The sequence below is a fragment of the Bos indicus genome, chromosome 2 (assembly GCF_029378745.1).
Source record: "Bos indicus isolate NIAB-ARS_2022 breed Sahiwal x Tharparkar chromosome 2, NIAB-ARS_B.indTharparkar_mat_pri_1.0, whole genome shotgun sequence".
Classification (NCBI taxonomy): Eukaryota; Metazoa; Chordata; class Mammalia; order Artiodactyla; family Bovidae; genus Bos; species Bos indicus.
In genome coordinates, this window is record NC_091761.1 from 110543814 (window position 1) to 110562841 (window position 19028).

The 19028-nt window shown below is 45.6% G+C and overlaps 1 protein-coding gene across 1 annotated transcript in view; it reads left to right on the plus strand.

Moving 5' to 3' along the window:
* The first annotated feature begins 7111 nt into the window (after positions 1-7111).
* The window catches only part of SGPP2 (sphingosine-1-phosphate phosphatase 2), a 147199-nt gene continuing 135282 nt past the window's right edge, over positions 7112-19028 (plus strand). The window contains exon 1 of the mRNA XM_070773020.1: positions 7112-7407. Within this exon, the coding sequence (XP_070629121.1) occupies positions 7189-7407 (219 nt within the window). The 5' untranslated portion in view covers positions 7112-7188. The remainder of the gene's footprint in view (positions 7408-19028) is intronic.

The window sequence follows — 19028 nt, forward strand, 5'->3', positions numbered from 1 at the left end:
CAGTCAAGTATCTTTTCTTTGTCTTAAATTGGAGTTCTCTGCATATGAGCTTGACCAACCCCAATGCAAGCCTGATGGAAGTGGAAGAAATGGCTTGCTTTTTTCCGTTAGATGTTTGATGTTTCATCAAAGCATAAGTCAGACAAAGAGGACTGACCTTTAAAACTGGTTGGCATGAGATAACCCCCTTCTCCCAAGTTCTTTAGTTGGGTAGAGCCAGCTAAACTCTACAATATTCCTCATAAAGTGGTCAAAATCTATCAAAACTCATTGGAGAAAACTATTTGGTCTCATACGGTTTGATTCAACTGGATTCAAACCAAGAAGTGCTGGCTGAAATCATACTCTTAATCAATATTCATGGTTGTAAGAGCGTGCAAACTGGACCATTCCTTGACTGTTTGCTGCAGGGGAGACTAAAGACTCCTAGTCTTTCTTCTTACTGCTTTTCCTCTTTCTGCCCCCTCCCCTGCCCCCCACTCTACAGGAACATCACCTGTAAATGTTTTCTTTCAAAGCCAGGTTTTAAGCTGAAATTTCTCCCAGCCTAAAAGGTCCCCCCACCTCAAGAAAATAATTTATGTTTGATGACTTACTGAAACTGTCTTAATCGAAAAAAGTGTTTTTCATTAGTTAAAGAAAAGTATCCTGAAAAATAGAAGACGAGTTCTATGCTTTGCATTTCAAACTCTCAGTGATCTAAACAGTCCATGGAGCCTAGGGCTTTGATCAATTTGTCAACAAATGATACATCTTTAATCTCCTGAAGTTATTAATCCTTGAGTACTCTACGTATCTGCAAAGATATAAATTATCATTCCTAAAAAGACTGCCAGAAAACAAATTCACATATATGGTAGTTTACAAATCTTGAAAGGATTCCATGCCAGAAGTTTGTTGGATTTCAGAATGCCCTCCCCATAGATAGTGGCTAGATTTCCCCAAGCCCAGGAAGCAGTTTGAGTCACCATGAGGTGAGATAATAGCAATAGACTCACTGTGTTCCCTAATCTCTCAGGAAGCCCTTTCCAACACGTTGAGGGGCTGAGGTGGAGTCACAACCTGCAGTTTCCATCGCAGCAAGATGAAACCTCCAGCAGCAAGACGTGGGTAGGGCTTGGTAATCACTTGATGGTGAATTGAAGGTGAGGAGTTGCTTCATTTTCCCTATTCTGCCAATTCCTGGCTGTCTGAATTAGGACTCTTCAGGTCATAAGTAAAAGACATGGGGGATTTGCTACCAAGGATTCAAGGGCAGTTCAGGAACCCAGGCCAGGAGGACCTTCACAAGGACTGGAACAAGGTGCCGACACAGAGTTGTCTTTCCAGATTAATTGCTTGCATTGCTTAACTTCTCTGTGTGTCTGTCTGCTTTATTTCTCCCTTGTGAGCACTCAGCAGTCTAAGTCTGCTGAGTGAAACCTGACTCCATGTTGGATCTGTTTCTTTGATTTTGTTGTGGTTCAGCTGCTCAGTCGTGTCCGACTCTTTGCAACCCCATGGACTGCAGCACAACAGGCTTCCCTGTCCTTCATTATCTCCTGGAGCTTGCTCAAACTCCTGTCCATTGAGTCGGTGATGCCATCAAACCATCTAGTCCTCTGCTCTGTGGTCCCCTTCTTCTCCTGCCTTCAGTCTTTCCCAGCATCAGCATCTTTGACTTTAACTGTTGCTTTTGTTATTATAATCGCTAAAAGGATGCTGTCTTTAACTATCAGCATACATAATGACCTGTCTCGGGGAACGTGTCCCTCTGCCCAATGTTAAACTAAAGACCCTTTATTCTGTAGGAAGGGAGACATTCTGATCCTGCCCACCTGTGAATGGTTGCAGAAAAGAAGAAATTAACACATCCCCTTCCCAATGCTGGCCCAATCAAGAGGTACTTTGCAAAATGAATGGCCTTTTTTCTTTACTTTCTCACTTCCTCTATTCTATAAAAAAAAAAAACTGGCATGCAGACACCCTCCCTCCCCTCACCATAAGATGGTACTCTGAAGACACTAGCCTGCCTTCTAGGATGCCCAGTTTTATGAATCAAGTCCTTATTTCTTGCCTCAACACCTTTTCAACACCTTTTCTCCCGATTATTAGCTTAGTTGTGTGGTGAGCAGACTGAGCTTGGATTCGGCAACAAGACCACTTGTCTGCCCCATGGCATTGTCTTCACTTTTTAAATTTTCTTCTCCCTAGTTCAACAGATACTGACAGAGGTCTGTGTATCCAAATTCCCAAGGAGAAAGCATTTGATGATCCTAAATGTCATCAAGTGGTGTACAGTCCAGGGTCAACTTGGCTCTGGTCAGGGGGCCAGGTCATGTGGCTCAAAAATGGCTGCCATCTCCTCTCTCATTCTTTTCTCATCCCCTGAGTACAGATGAAGAAGGAAGGAAATTCTCCCCATAAGAGCATTGTGAAATGGCAGACGCTGCAGAGTATCTAATAAATTCTCTAACTTTGGGAAAAATCATTTTACAGCTCAGTCTCAGTTTCTTTTCTTAAAAAAAAAAAAAAAAAAAGAGGTAAAACTGAAACTTGACCTCAGTTTGGGAATCGAACCCACAAGACCAGGACTCGAACCCACCCAAACCCCACAGTTTTCCCACCGAGGTCACAGACCTGGTTTCAGGACCTAATAAACTTCAAGTTCTTGATGTCTCATCACAGAAAGAATTCAATGAGAGACAAAGTGATAGGTAAGAAGTAGATTTATTCGGAGAGGAACACACTCCACAGACAGAGTGCAGGCCATCACAGAGGACAAGTGCAGTGGTCTTGAAATGTGGCTTTGTTATTTTTTATGGGCTGGGTAATTTCATAGGTTAATGAGTGGGAGGACTGTTGCTACTGCTGCTGCTAAGTTGCTTCAGTTGTGTCTGACTCTGTGTGACCCCATAGACAGCAGCCCACAAGGCTCCCTGGTCCCTAGGATTCTCCAGGCAAGAACACTAGAGTGGGTTGCCTCTTCCTTCTCCAATGCGTTAAAGTGAATTCGCTCAGTCGTGTCCGACTTGTAGCGACCCCATGGACTGCAGCCTACCAGGCTCCTCCGTCCATGGGATTTTCTAGGCAAGAGTGTTGCAGGAAGGGGGACCCCTACCAGGGCCCGAAACTTGGCTCTTGTCTAACACTCGGAAATGAATTGTCTGAGGAGACACATGTGCTGACAAAGCAAGAGATTTTCTTGGGAAAGGGCACCCGGGTGGACAGCAGTAGGGTAAGGGAACCCAGGAGAACTGCTCTGCCACATGACTTGCAGTCTCGGGTTTTATGGTGATGGGATTAGTTTCTGGGTGGTCTTTGGCCAATCATTCTAATTCAGGGTCTTTCCTGGTGGCGCAGCATTGCTCAGCCAAGATGGATGCTAATGAGAGGGATTCTGGGAAGTGGACAGACACGTGGTGTCTCCTTTTGACCTCTCCTGAACTCTTCCGGTTGGTAGTGGCTTATCAGGATCTCCTGTCATAAAACAACTCATGCAAATGGTTACTATGGTGCCTGGCCAAAGTGGGCGGTTTCAATCAGTGTGCTTCCCCTAACAAGAGTACTGGAGTGGCTTGCCATTGCCTACTCCGGTGGGAGGACTATTCCAACGATTTGGGGCAAGGGGTGGAGATTTCCAGGAATCCAGCTACCACTCACTTTTTGGAACCTCTGGGTGTGTCATTTAGCTTGCTGATTGAGGATAAAAATCTGATCAAAGTTGACTTGTCTGCCATCTTGGACCCATTTAATTCTAATCAGTTTATGTTGTGTCCTCAGGCTATGTCATTCTTTAGACAGTTTTGCCCTACCCTGCCCACCACCCCCCCTCCACCCTTCTTTCCCAGTTGGTTCAAAATCAATGGTCTCTGAGGGTTGTAGAATTCACATGCAAAAATTTACAAATGAGTCCAAAAGCTCTAAAATCTGTGAGGTGCACTCTTTAGTCTAGAACAACATTCCCAAAGTGTTTATTGAACACTCACTACACACTAGGAAAACTTTTCAATACAAAAGTAAAGAGTGAAGATAAATTCCAGGAATAGAATGTGGTTTAGTAATAGAAAGATTACACGGTAGTCAGTAACACCTAAGTTGAATCCTCCTTCTGGCACTTGGAGACCTGGGTTCCATCCCTGGGTCGGGAAGATCCCCTGGAGAAGGAAATGGCAACCCACTCCAGTATTCTTGCTTGGAAAATCCCATGGACAGAGAAGTCTGGTAGGCTACAGTCTATGGGGTTGCAAAGAGTCAGACATGACTGAGCGACTTCACTTTCACTTTCTGGCACTTAGTTGTGTGGCTTTGGTTAGGTTTCCCATCTCTGAGCCTCAGTTTTCTTATCTGTAAAGTGGGAATATATGGCAACCCACTCCAGTATTCTTGCATAGAGAATTCCATGGAAAGAGAAGCCCAGTGGGTTACAATCCATTGGGTTGCAAAGAGTTGGACACAAGTGAGTGACTAACACTTTCACTTTACTCTTTGCTGGTGGTTTATTGCTGCTGCTGCTGCTAAGTCACTTCAGTCGTGTCCGACTCTGTGCGACCCCATAGACAGCAGCCCACCAGGCTTCCGGGTCCCTGGGATTCTCCAGGCAAGAACACTGGAGTGGGTTGCCATTTCCTTCTCTAATGCATGAAAGTGAAAAGTGAAAGTGAAGTCACTCAGTCGTGTCCGACCCTCAGTGACCCCATGGACTGCAGCCCACCAGGCTCCTCTGTCCATGGGATTCTCCAGGCTAGAATACTGGAGTGGGTTCCCATTTCCTTCTCCAGGGGATCTTCCTGACCCAGTAATCAAACCCAGGTCTCCTGCATTGCAGGCAGATTCTTTACTGACTCAACTATAAGGGAAGTCCCTAACTCTTTATTATTTATTATAGTCTAAATGGTCCTACTGGGGCTTCCCTGGTGGCTCAAACAATTTGCTCCAAATTGACGTGCACCCAGAACCTGTGAATGTGGAGCAAATGTAATTTTTGCAGATGTAATCATGTTATGATGTGCCAGACTGGTTTAGAACAGACCCTAATCCAAAAACTGGGACTGGTGTCCCTATAAAAAGAGGGAGATCTGGGCAGAGAAAGTCACACAGGGAGAATGCTCCATGACAACAAAGAAGGAGATGGTGTGATATTTCCTCAAGACAAGGACTGCCACACACAAGAAGTGAGGAATGTCATTTCATCAGGGAAGGCAACTGAGGCCCAAAGTGACGTCAGAAGCCACCGGAAGCTAGGGTTAGTACCTGGTCCCCAAGGGGATAAAAATGCCTTGTCTGAATATGCATTTTTTTGGCCTTGTGCTCCATATGCCATGTTTGGCTTTGACTCTACTATTTGGGAGAAAGGAAAATCACAACATCAAATTTGGGAACTACATCACTTAAGTGTCTTCATGGGAAAGCGTATTTCTTTATCATATAAAAAGAAAAGGTCCTAAGGTACAATTCCTACTTTAAAAACAGAACCACAGGATTTCCTTGATGGTCCAGTGGTTAAGAATCCACCTGCCAATGCCAGGGACACAGGTTCGATCCCTGGTCCCAGAAGATTCTACATGCTGGGGAGCAACTAAAACACGTGTGCCACAACTACTGAACCCTCACGTCTACAGCCCATGCTCTGCAAATAAGAGAATCCACTGCAATGAGAAGCCTGGCACCACAACTGGAGAGTAGCCCCATTTGTTCACCGCAACTCGAGAAAGCCCATGCTCAGCAACAAAGACCCAGCACAGCCAAAAATAAAGAGAAAACCCCACAGAATTTGGTCCTAGTGGCTGTAAATGACCACAGCAGAGGGAAGAGGAGCCTTCTGCTTTTAGGACTGAACATCTCTTTGTGTGACACAGCCTGATTGGGCCAGCAGCTCTGTGCCTCTTCTGTAAATTAAGTAGAAAACGGTTATTTGCCAAGAATTTTATTGCTCTCTCAGCCACCTTGATCTTGCTTGCCAGACAGGACTGGGAAGAAGAGCAGAAACGCAGACACAAGGGAGACCACGTCATCCTTGAAGGCCACATCGAAAGACTTCCTGGCCTGAACTGACAATTGGATAAACAAGGTCGGTGGTGAGCAGGTGTGCCTCCCTAGTCATGTGTGCAACCAAATACTTAGCAGCTTCACACGGGGGCTACCGGGAAACCCCAGGCTTCAGCTGCAGCCTGAAGACAGAAGGATTGAATTGCACTTTCCTTGCAGGCTGGTCAGCTGGGCCTAATTTGACTGTTGGTTTTCTCTGTGAGGAAGTGCAGTGTCTCTAGAGGATTCAGGAGGGAGGAGGCAAAATCAAGGTCGACAGGCAGGATGTTTTCTTTGCTCTTCTGTTGAGATATCTAAAGCCCGCGCTGGTGCGGGGAGAAGTCAACTCCTCCTCCAGATCCTTCAACACCTTGTTCTTTTTGGGTCTCAAGTGTCTAAAGGCAGAGTGGGGGGAAAAAAAGTCGGGGGGAGGGGCAAGCACCATCTTTCTTAATGCGGAACACCAAGAAAGAATCAGTGTTCCTCTCCAGGTATCTAGGTGTTCCTCAGTTGCCAAATCACAAGGGCAAGGGCAGGGACCCGGAGGATGACTCGGAATCCACTTGAAACCCACTCGGTTGGTTCTTGAGCAATGTCGCAGAAGTTTGGGGCTGTGGGAAGACGCGACATCACGCAGAATTTGGCAAGAACTCAAGAAATGTTCTCTAGCTGGGCTCGCGATCCCTGCCAGAAGTGGGCAAAGGCAGAGACTAGAGGCTGGATGCGGGGAGTTGGGGGGTGGAAAATTTGACCTCCCTTTGAGATCAACAGTGAACAGGAAGGTCCCTAAGCGATCGGCCAGTGCGCGCCAAGTGGACTCACGCAGATACACACGTGCGCGGCCGCTCCCCATTAGGTGGCACTTATGCACCAGCCGACAGGGGTGGGGACACCTGTACCTTTTCGCCCAGTTCCGAGCCTGCCGGACGCCAGAGATCACCCGAGTACGCGCGGGCCCGCCGGAAGGAAAGGAGCCCGGACGTGCCCTGAGCAAGGTGGAGGCGAACACCTGGGCGTCCGCTCGCGGGGGGCGGGCGCTAGGACCCGAGCGGCGCACCTGTTGGCTGGCGCCCCGGGCTCCGCCCGCCCGCCAGCCACCCGGAGCGCCCAGCCCGGCGCGGGCGAGGGCGGGAGGGAAGGCGCGAGCAGAGGGCACCGGGCGGCGGCGGCTCCGGGAACACCATGGCCGAGCTGCTCTGGAGCCTGCAGGATTCCCAGCTTGTCGCCCGCTTCCAGCGCCGCTGCGGGCTCTTCCCCGCGCTGGATGAAGGCCCCGGTGAGAACGGCGCGGGCCCAGCGGACGGCGAGGCGCAGACGCCGGAGCTCGGGCATCTCCCCGCCGCCAAAGGCAAGGGCGCCGGAGAGCCGGCCAATGGGCTGCGGAGACTGGCGGCCCCGCAGGTAACCGCGGGCCAGGTGTTCGCAGAGGGGGGAGGTGAAGGGGGCAGATCGCTCTGCAGCCTGCGGACTGGTAGGTCCAGCCGACCCCGCGACGCGGCGAGGGGCTTCCGGCGATCCTTGCCGAGCCGAGAGGGCCGCGTCCCCGGCGGTGACCCGGCTGTCTGCGCGGTGGGTCCCACCCCTAGGATGACACCCTCTAACGCTGCCAGGTGACAACCAGGTCTGTTAAGACTTCAGATGGACCCTGAGCTAAAGCTATTTAGAGATTTTTTTTTTAGAGTCTATTTAGAGATTTTCTGCCGTCCTAAGTATATGTGCATGTATATTCTTCCAAATGTATGAGAGTTACATAATTGAAAAGAGGAGCGGAGATGTCATTGTCATTTTCGGGAGAGGCTTCGCTGGGGAGAAATTCCGACAACTCCCCCCTCCCTCATTGTGAGTTTCCGCGCCATCCTTTGTTTGATCCACACTAAGCTGGTGCAGTAGGACTCCGCTTGCTCCTCACCGTCCTGCACCGCTGGCTCTCCAGACAGAATTGCGGGTTTAAATACTGCTGCTGGAGAGATTTACCAACCCCACCGCCTACAAACAGTGCTGTTGTCCAGACAGCGCGCTTCGCTCCCACCCTCCCCTAGAGTCTTCGGGTCCCGCCGGCCTGGTGGGTCTCTTTTTGGCTGACACCAAGTGACTCTGAACAGATGCTGTCAGGAGGGAGGCTCACCACGCTGTCCTTCAGGCGTGCACAGTGTGGTTATACAATCCACTGCGGCTTTGGGAAGCCGGCGCATCGTCGCAGTGCACAAGGACTCCAGGCGGGAGAGACGAGACAGGCTGCAGATGCCAACGTGCCAGGGCGCAGGGCTGCCCTCTGGGAGCAGTGAGACACCTCGGGCCAGGACAGCGTCTGTGCTCTTCCCCCAGGAGAGGTGGAAAGTGTGACAAAGGAAAAGGGAAACAATGTATTACAACTCTTTGATGGAGGTGGTGGTCTTGGTGGTGGAGGAGGAAACCAGGTATTTTTTCTTCCTAGAAGTTTTGATGACAGGAAGGTGGCATGTATTTATGTGTAGATTTCTAGATCTAGTAACAGGAATTATGAAGAATCTGGCTTTCACCGGGAATGGAATATTGTGGGCATTAAATGGTAGGATTTAATTAGAGGGTGGGCGGTGGGTTCCACTCCAGAGAAATCTTCCTCCATGATATTTTCTTTTCTCCTTTTGTGTTTTCTTCTCCATCCTACAGGACACCCAAAAACTTTTAGAGACCTTTGAGAGCCCCTGCCCCTTTCCTCTTGCTTTCTCTTTAAAATGGTGCAGAGAGGAGAGATTAAGAACCTGTCTCTTTCCTTAAACGCTGTCTGGCATTTTCTGGGCACACAGTTTATATCCACAGGTAGATTCATGGGCTGCTCCCTGTTGCTCTCTCCTCTAGCATTTCTTTATGCTCTGTTTCTTTAGTCCAGGGAGCTGAAGAAGAGCACAGTTTTCCAGTAGTATTTCTCAAACGGTTTCAAACATTACTCTTAGTCATTAACTTCCAGATCTGGAAAAGGAACCTCCTGCCCTTTAAAAGCGAGAGGAGCAGGTTTCCTTGTAGAAGGAGTTATCTTGCTCCTTTCAGTGAAGGAAATGAAAGGATCATCCCCTTTCTTTCCTTTTTTAAAACACTTTTTTTATTGGAGTAAAATTGCTTTACAATGTTGTGTTAGTTTCTGCTGTACCGCAAAGTGAATCAGCTATATGTATACTTAGATCTCCAATCCCCTTTCCATCCTACACAGGACCTCACTCACTGTAAGAGGGTTAAAAATTCATGATAAGAAATCCCCACAGGCAATGGGCAAAAAAATGAGAGCACTTGATAAATAATGGGATAATGTTTTTAAAGATGGGTTGGTATCAAGTGACTTGGGAACATTCATATTTTGCAAGTACAGGTGGAGTTCCCAAAGCAAGATGATTGCATACTTGCCCCCAGATAATTGATAGGACCTCAAAGGGACAGCGGACAAAACTTCTCTCCAATTAGCTACTCTTCCCCTTGGCCTCTGCCTGACTTGTGGCTTGTCTGAATTGCCTGTCCATCCTCTGAGTAAACTCCCACTCATCCTTCAGTTTCAAAGGTCAGTTCCTCAGGAGACACTTTCACTCACTCTCCAATTTCCCTCCTCTCTTTATAGATTCTCTTTGCTTCTTATCTGTTTTCATCATGTTGTGTAAGCGTACCACTTTGTGGCTGTCTGATTATTGCTAGCCTCTTCCAGGGGATGATAAGCTCTAAGAATGCGGGAAACTTGTCTACGGTGCTCATTATTTGCTCCTCATGGCCTGGTGCCTGGGAGCTCAGTGAATTTTATACATAAGTGAGTGCAGATTGCAATATAAAATTGCCCTTTAAAAGCTAAACAAGGAGGTTTTTTTGCAGAAAAGTATCTTCTTACTGCTTGCGCATTGAGTGAACCAAATGGTAGGCTTTCCCCCTCCCATCCAACACTCTTCACTCACTATATCATGACAAAGAGAGTGTTCAACATTCAAGATAAGAGACTGAAGATTTTTAAAAACTGAAGCATAAATATTGAAAATCAAAATTTTCCACATAATCTAGAAGTCAGGCAGCACCAGGGTATTGATTTAAGATATATCAGACAACAGAGAAGTTGTTTTCTTCCCTGAATGGGTTTGTTGTTGTTTAGTTGCTGTGTTGTATCTGACCCTTAGTGACCCCATGGACTATATGGAGCCTTCTGGTCTCCTCTGTCCATGGGATTTCCTAGGCAAAAATACTGGAGTGGCTTGCCATTTTCACCTCCAGGGAATCTTCCCAATCTAGGGAACAAACCTGCAGCTGGCTGATTCTCTACCCCTGAGCCATCCGGGAAGCCCCTGAGTGACTTCAGATAGTAACAAGTCTTATTTTTTCTTAACCTTTCATATTTTCTATATTTCTTGTAGTGCTTATAAAGCAGGGACAAGTAGGAAAATGACTGAAGAAGGGCTTCCTTTACACATTCTTGTAACACCACACACTTCTAGCTTAAAGAGTAACTACATCGTTTACAAATCAGGCTGGGCTGAACTTGCACAAAGCTGTCATGGTATAAATTAGACTCGATCTCATAGATTTCCCAGTAGGCCTACATTTCACAGACAGAAAAAGTTTGAGTCCTAAAGAGTTAAATGCTTTGTTGAGGACTTTCCTGATATTACACAGTCAGATCCGTGACTTATGTTTAAACTTCTTTCTACATGCACACTTTCCTGGGAAAACAGCTCAAGGCTTTATTCTGTTTGCGTCATGGAGGATGTGTGAGGTGTTGAGACTGTTCTAGGTCAGGGTAGAGACTTAATGGAAAGAGGAGCTATTGCTCTTGGTTTGTAAAGGTAACTGGTTTGCAAGGGTAACCAGAGGAGAACATTCTTGGAAGTCACCAGGAGCACTAGGCAGGGGTCTTTGGACCCAACTAAGTGGGAGACAAAGGCCTGGACAGAATTATGTTTATTTGTTCTGGAGTAAAGCCAACGTTGAATACAATGGTATTTTGATTTCTGTCCTCTTTGCCTGCTCAATACAGTCCCATCAAGTTAGATTTTGTAGTACCTTTCCCGTTGTTACGTCAGACTGTGGTTAATGTTTCCAAATTGCACTGTGCTCAGTAAATACTATTTGATAAGTAGCTAATTTTTAGAAGTCTTTGCACTCCGCATTTTCCTCTTAAAACTTTTGGGGTCCTCCAAGACTGTCAATCTATAAAACCCCACCCTTAATTTTATTGGCTTGCTAAAGTGCAAAGGACCAGGGTCTAGCTCTGTGCTGATGTCATTTTGAACTTCTCTAGGCCTCTGTTGTCCCATCCTCAAAATGAGTAGAGTGGAATAGAACCTTGGATTTCCAACTATGGCTATACATTACAGTCAGTTAGAGAAGCTTTAAAAACGAAACAAACAGGGATTTCCCTGGTTTGATCTCTGGTCAGGGAACTAGATCCCACATGCTGCAATTAATACCTGATGCAGTTAAATAAAAAATTAAAAAAAAACAAACAAGCAAAAAACCAATGTCCAGGATCCAGGTCAGAAGTAGGGCCCCAGTGCACGTGTGCTCATTTGCTAAGTTCTGTCCGACTCTTTGTGACTCCATAGACTGTAGCCCGCCAGGCTCCTCTGTGCATGGGATTTGCTAGACAAGAATACTGGAGTGGGTTATCATTTCCTACTTCAGGGGATCTTCCCGGACCAAGGATCGAACCTGTGTCTCCTGCATCTTGTGCATCGGCAGGTGGATTCTTTACCACTGAGCCACCTGTGAAGCCCGGGGCCCCATAGAAGCTGGCAAACAGAAGTAGGAAGCTCTGAATTCTCTTTCCCTGGGACCCACCCCACTTAGTGTGTTTAGGACAAGGGTAGTGATGGCTGGAAGCAGCAGTCATGGTGTCTATTGACATTTTGACTTGATTATATCTGAACTGTCCAACGATCAGCCTTTAAGCTTTGATTATCTTTAGCTGGATGCTCAGGTTGGAAATGGCAAAATAAGCCTCTGTGAAAAGGTACGTTTGATCATTTTTTTCCCTGGTTGCAGATATGGTTCAGACGTGAAAATATGGGAAAAAATACAAAGAAAAAGTTAAACCCATGTCCATTATACCACTGCGCAAGGATAATCACCTGGTAAATGTTCAACCTGAATTTTAATGACTATATATTGTTCCATAGCATGGATGTACTATAATTTAGTCGACCTCTTGGTAAGCCTTTAGTTTCTTTCTAGTTTTTGCTTTTAAAATATTATTTTTGTGTGTGTAGCCTGCAGGCTTCTCTGTCCCTGGGATTTTCCAGGCAAGAATACTGGAGTTTTTGCCATTTCCTTCTCCAGGGGATCTTCCCCACCCAGGGATCCAACCCATGTCTCCTGCAGCTTCTGCATTACAGGCAGATTCTTTCCTGCTGAGCCACTGGGGAAGCCCCACATATCTTGGTAGTCTTGTTTTTATTTATTTATTTTAAAAAATATTTATTATTCATTTGGCTGAATCGAGTCTTAGTTGCTACACACAGGCTCTTTCATTGTGGCACATGGGTTCAGTTGCTCCAAAGCATGTGGGCTTTTAGTTTCCCAACCAGTAATTGAACCCACCCAAGTTCCCTGCATTGCAAGGCAGATTCTTTACCACTGGACCACCAGGGGAGTCCCAATAGTCTTGTTTTTAAATTGAGATATAACTGACACAGCTTATTAGTTTCGAGTATGCAACGTGATTCAATATTTGTATATATTGTGATATGATCACCACAGTAAGTCCAGGTAACATCCATCACCATACGGAGTTACAGTTCTTCTTGTGATCAGGACTTTTAAGAACTGCTCTTTCAGCAGTTTTCAAATATACAATACAGTATTAACTATAGTTATCATGCTGTTCATTACATCTTCATGACTTATTTATTTTTTAACTGGATGTTTGTATCTTTTGACCATCTTCATCTATTTTGTTCATTGCTGTCCTCCACGCCCCACCTCTGTGTGCATGTATGTGCATGCTCAGTCGTGTCCGACTCTGTGACCCTTATGGACTATAGCCCTCCAGGCACTCCTGTCCATGGGATTCTCCAGGCAAGAATACTGGAGTGGGTAGCCATTTCCTTCTCCAGGGGATCTTTCCAACCCTGGGATCGAACTGACATCTCCTGTATCTCCTTGCGTTGGCAGGCAGATTCTTTACCATGGAGCCATGAGGGAAGCCCCACCCCCATTCTGGCAACCATCAACTTGTTGTCTGTAATGTGAGTTGTTTGTTGTTGTTTAGATTCCACATATAAGTGAGGTCATACATTATTTCTCTTTATCTGACTTATTTCACTTAGCGTAACGGCCTCAAGGCTTCTCAGGTTTCCTTGGCCCTGCAGAAGCCTTTTAATTGAATGTGGTCCAGCTTGTTTCTCTTTGCTTTTGTTGCTTCCACTTTGGGTGTCAAGTCCAAAAACTCATTGCCAAGACTGATGTCAGTCTTTGATTGCTTTCTTAATTTAAATTTCCAGTCTTGTAATTGCTGGGTAGAAATATGTATATATTATGGCTTTTGATAAGTATTATTAACTTGTCATGCAGAAAGCGTGGAGGGATACATAGCTATGCATGCAGCTTTTCTGACACCCTCACCAGTCTTAGATATTAACAGTCTCTTTACTCTTTGGAGAAAATAGGCCATCTCTGTTTCTGTCTCATCTTTGCTTCCTTGATTTCCAGCTAACATTTATTGATCAGCTACTGTGTTTCTAGGACAGTTCTCATCCTTAAAGGTACAAGATAAAGGAGATTTAGTTCCTGCCCTGGGAAAGCCACAAAGAAAATAATGCAATGCAGCAAATACTAGAATACAAGGAGAAATAGGTGGTTAGGGAGACGAGAGCAGGAGTCGGGGAACCCATGAGGTCTCGAATCAAGGCTTAAAGAGCAGTAGGTAGCAAATAGTTGAAAATATGAGACTCTGTTTTTCTTACATGGAAATCTCATGTAATGAAACATAAAAACACATTACTATTATTTTTTGTGAGAAGTGATAAGTTCATCTTGGCATAGTAAGAGTCCCAGCAGGAGACAGATGGTTTACTGATAAGGGGTCACTGAAACTCTTATAAATGATTACGTGACAACTTTTATGTCTGTATGGTAGTGGTGGTTTAGTCGCTCAGTAGGTCTAGCTCTTTGCCCCGCCATGGACTGTAGCCTGCCAGGCTCCTCTGTCCATGGAATTTTCCAGGCAAGAATACTGGAATGGGTTGCCATTTCCTTCTGTAGGGGAACTTCCCATCTCTCGGATCAAACCTGGATCTCCTGCACTGCAAGTGGATTTTTTTACCAACTGAGCCACCATATTTTACTGCAATTTACAAAAAAAGAAAGAAAGAAAGAAAGGAAGGAATGGAGAAAGAAAGGAAACATGGGCTCTCCTCCAGGGGGAGAAATCATAATTTCCCTCTCCTTGAGTGTGGGCTGCACACGGTGACTTCCTTCGGAAGAGTACAATACGGAAAGAGGGAGGCAGGGAGAAAAAGTGACTTTACAGTGTAAAACCTGACAGTGCCACCTCAGCCAGATGATCCAGGCTGATGTCGACAGTGATGAGTGAGTCTTGTTGATGTGTGTGCTCTTGGTGTGCATTGAAATGATAATCTCTTGATCCATGTTGAAAATGGCACTTCACCTCTGTGACCTTCTTCCCCCAAACTCTCATTCTAATCATGAGAAAATCCTAGTTGAGGGACATTCTACAAAACACCTGTCCTCTTCAACACTGTCAAGGTCATCCATCATAAGGGATATCTGAGAAACAGTCACAGTCAAGAGGAACCTAAGGCGATAGATGAAGAAGTGTAATTGTGGAGTCGTGGGTGGGACCTTGGAACAGAACAAAAAAAAAAAGAAAAAGCATTTGGTAAAAGCTAAGGACGTCTGAGTAAAATATGGATCTTGGTTGAAAATAGCACATTAGTATTTTAACCAGTGTATCATATTGGTAAGATGTTTAAAGATGGGGAAACAGGCTGCAGGGACTTCCCTGAAGGTCCAGTGGCTAGGACTCCACATTCCCAGTGCCCGGGTTCCATCCCTGGTCAGGGAACTAGGGGCCACATACCACAAGTAAGAAGTTCACACGCAACAACTAAAGATCGTGCATGCTGCAACTAAGACCTGGCACAGCAAAATGAATACATATGAAAAAGAAAAAACAGGCTGCAGAGTATATGGGAAGAATGTAGAATATGTGGGAGCTTTTAAAGGGGAATGAATGGGCAGTTGAAGAAGTTCAAAGATGGGATGCTTTACAAAGCTGTAGGAAGAGTTGGGGAAAATCAGCATGGGATGATGAAGTATCCTAAACAGACAACTTTAGCCTAAAAAGGTGAGGGGAGAGGATGGCATTCTGGCATCCTCAGACCCAAGGAGAGCTTAGCATCAGAGAGGCCCCTGATGGGAATGAGCCTTTTAGTGGAGAAACAGCCACAACCGGGCAGGAGCTGAAAAGGAAACTTATTTATAACTTCTCTGTATGCCTTCTGCTATCCCAACAGTTGCCTCTGTCCCTCCAAATTCAGTCAGAAGCCAGGGATCCTGGGCTGATGCAATTCAAGAAGGTCAGCCCCACTCTGGAGAAACATGGAGAGTGGATCTGGAAGGACAAATGAAGAATATCCAGTTGTGTAAAGAAGTTGGTGTTATATTGGCTGTAGTGTTGGGCTAGAGCCAGAGTTCAAGTGTGGCTTCCTGCAGAATTTGGACCTCATCCTACAGGGAATAGCAAATCACTTTCATCCCATGTGCCAAATCAGAATTTTCAACTCGGCCTTGGTGTTGAGAAAGGTTCTTGGGGTGTCACTGTGCTTCATGAGAAAGAGTGTGAGGTTGAGTGGTGACGCCTGTGTGGGGTACTGAGGGACCTAGTGCTGAAGCATTTAAGCAACGATGATGTCATCCCTTGTATGCAGAATCTAGAAAGAAAGGATACAAATGAACTGATTTACGAAACAGACTCACAAACTTACGGAATGAACTTATGCTTGCCAGGGGGTAAGAATGGGGGAAGAGATAGTTAAGGGAGTATGGGATTGACTTTTACACAGTGCTATATTTAAAATGAATCACCAAGAAGGTCCCACTGTATAGCCCAGGGCACTCTGCTCAGTACGCAGCTGGAAGGGAGGGGATTTTAGGGGAGATTGCTCATTTGCTCAGTCGTGTCCTATGCTTTGCGACCCCATGTCTGTAGCTCACCAGGCTGCTCTTTCCATGGGATTTTTCAGGCAGGAATACTGGAGCAAGTTGCCATTTCCTTCTGTACAGAATCTTCCCGACCCAGGGATCGAACACTCGTCTCTTGCATCTCCTGCATTGGCAGGCAGATTCTTTACCACTGCCCCACCTGGGAAATCCTAAGCAGGGAGGAGAATGGATACAAGGATATGTATGACTGAATGCCTTTGCTGTATACTTGAAATTATCACAACATTCTTAGCTTTGTATACATATTTTTTAAAAAAAGAAATGGTGGTGTATAGTCAAACAGCATCAAACATGGGACTAACATAAAATCAAGCCTTAGTATCTGTTTTGGGTCCTTGGTGATACTTTGAGTGTCTTCTGCACCTAAAAATGCCTTAGGAGGAAAGAGACCATAAGTTGTTTAAGACGCAAGTTGCCATGTTTTGAATCATGGGACCCCATCATTATGGCTGAAAGCTGATTGGATCAACGATCAGCCCTTAAGTCAAAGGCAGCCTGTGTAGGCTGGTCAGTATTTTATGATGTAACCCCACATGGGAACTTCACCTAACTGGGATACTGCATCATGGAGGGTGACTAAGGGAACCAATTTAGTGGCTCCCTTAGGGAGTCTGAATGGAAGACCCAGGGGTAGGGACATGAATGGTAGAGTGGTGATGGACTTCAGAGAGAAAGAGGAGGTCGTAAGCAGAAGTCTCATGACAGAGAAAGCAGTAGGAAGGCAGAGTCCGCAGTAATGGGTGGTAAAAGCAGCAGGAAAAACTCTCAGGTGGAGAAGCAGCAGGAATCCTGAAGGGTAGACTCCACTTCTGAGGGAGGAGGTGCTTGAGGACTGCTGGCTTTCAGCATAGAGTGGCTTAGGGTGAGGCCGACTCAGTCTGTGTCCTTGTTGATGTTCAGTTGCTCAGTCGTGTCCAGCTCCTTGCGACCCCATGGACTGTAACACACCAGGCTTCCCTGTCCTTCACAATTTCCTGGAGTTTGCTCAAACTCATGTCCATTGAGTCAGTGATGCCATCCAACCATCTCATCCTCTGTCATCCCCTTCTCCTCCTGCCTTCAATCTTTCCCAGCATCAGGGTCTTTTCCAGTGGTTTGGCTCTTCACATTAGGTGGCCAAAATATTGGAGCTTCAGCCTTAGCATCAGTCCCTCCAATGGATATTCAGGATTGATATCCTTTAGGATTGACAGGTTTGATCTCCTTGCAGTCCACAGGACTCTCAAGAGTCTTCTCCAACACCACAGTTCAAAAGCATAAATTCTTTGGCACTCAGCCATCTTTATTGTCCAACTCTTACATCCATACATGATGGAAAAAAACCATAGCTTTGACTAGATGGACCTTTGTTGGCAAAGTAATGTCTCTGCTTTTTAATATGCTGTCTAGGCTTCTCAGAGCTTTTCTTCCAAGGAACAAGCATCTTTTAATCTCATGGCTGCAGTCACCATCTGCAGTGATTTTGGAGCCCAAGAACTTCTGAGGATTTATGTAACTCACTGGAGGGGACCTGAGTGGGTCTCCACTTGCAGCCAGAACATGCTGGTCTCTAGGTGCTCTGAAGACTTGCACATAATCACAATTAAATCATTCGTTCTAGCAGTTTTTGTGAAGTTGGAACTGGGGTAGGAGGGAGAGGGGAGAAGGGGCCAGGTTTCTCTTCCTCACCTATTCATCCTCAAGCTAACCTGCCCCTGGAACCTGTTAATCTGTTAACAGGTACCTGGCACTCCCTGTTTGACGAAGCATGTAACTGTGCTGAGCACAACCTTTTCTCTCTTGGCAGAAATGTGATGTCTCCTATCAGAACTGGGGTCATTTGGTCCCTGACCACTCTACCTGACCGTGTCCTCCTTTAAGCTTAATGGTGTTTTCAAGTGTTAGCGCCTTCCTTTTTATCCAGGAAACTGATGACGGATTTTGATTAATGAATAACTTTTTTTTTTAATTGGTTTGCTTTCTTCTGTTGGACACTGTAAAGGGAGTTCGGGTATTGCTAGAAGTTGATGATGGTGAAACACCTGTCAACTTTAAAAATGTGATTAGGTAACTGTTTTAGGAAAGCTTTTGACAGCAAGTCTAATCTAATTTTAACTTTTGACTTATAATTAAGAGGTTGAAACTTCCCAATTTTAAAAGTGCTTTTGCTTAAGTGGGTACAGTTAATGATTAAATCTTCTGTTGTCCTGATAAGAATTATGTCTCGAGCAATGGCATTTTTCTTGCATTTTATATGGTACACAGTTTTCCTGGAAGAAAATAATACTGTCACCGTTTCCTGGCAACACATTTGGAAGGCTCCTATCTCTGTTAGAAAGCTATGGAAATACTAAAATTGGGGCATACACTGGTTGTTATAATCTGGCTTGCCTGGTGAGATATTTTCTACATATTAAGAAAAAAAGTGAAAGTGTTAGTGCTCAGTTGTGTCCGACTCTTTCGACCCCATGGACTGTAGCCCTCCAGACTCCTCCTCTGTCCATGGAATTCTTCAGGTAACAATACTGGAGTGTGTAGCCATTCCCTTCTCCAGGACATCTTCCCTACCCAGGAATCAAACCTGGGTCTCCTGCACTGCAGGCAGATTCTTTACCCTCTGAGCCACTATTAAGAAAATGAGATACTGAAAAATCCAGCAAGACCCTGATTCACATTTTTTTGCCTCTTGACTCTGGCTTGAAACAGTACGGGCTAATTAGCAAAGTGTTTTGAAAACAAAGAAAGAATCCTTGGGCATGCACCAGGGTGATGGCAGTAGGGAAAGAGGTGAACCACCTAAGATCTGGAGAGCAGAGTTAGGAATTTTGGGAATGGGAGTACTGGTTTCTTTGAAC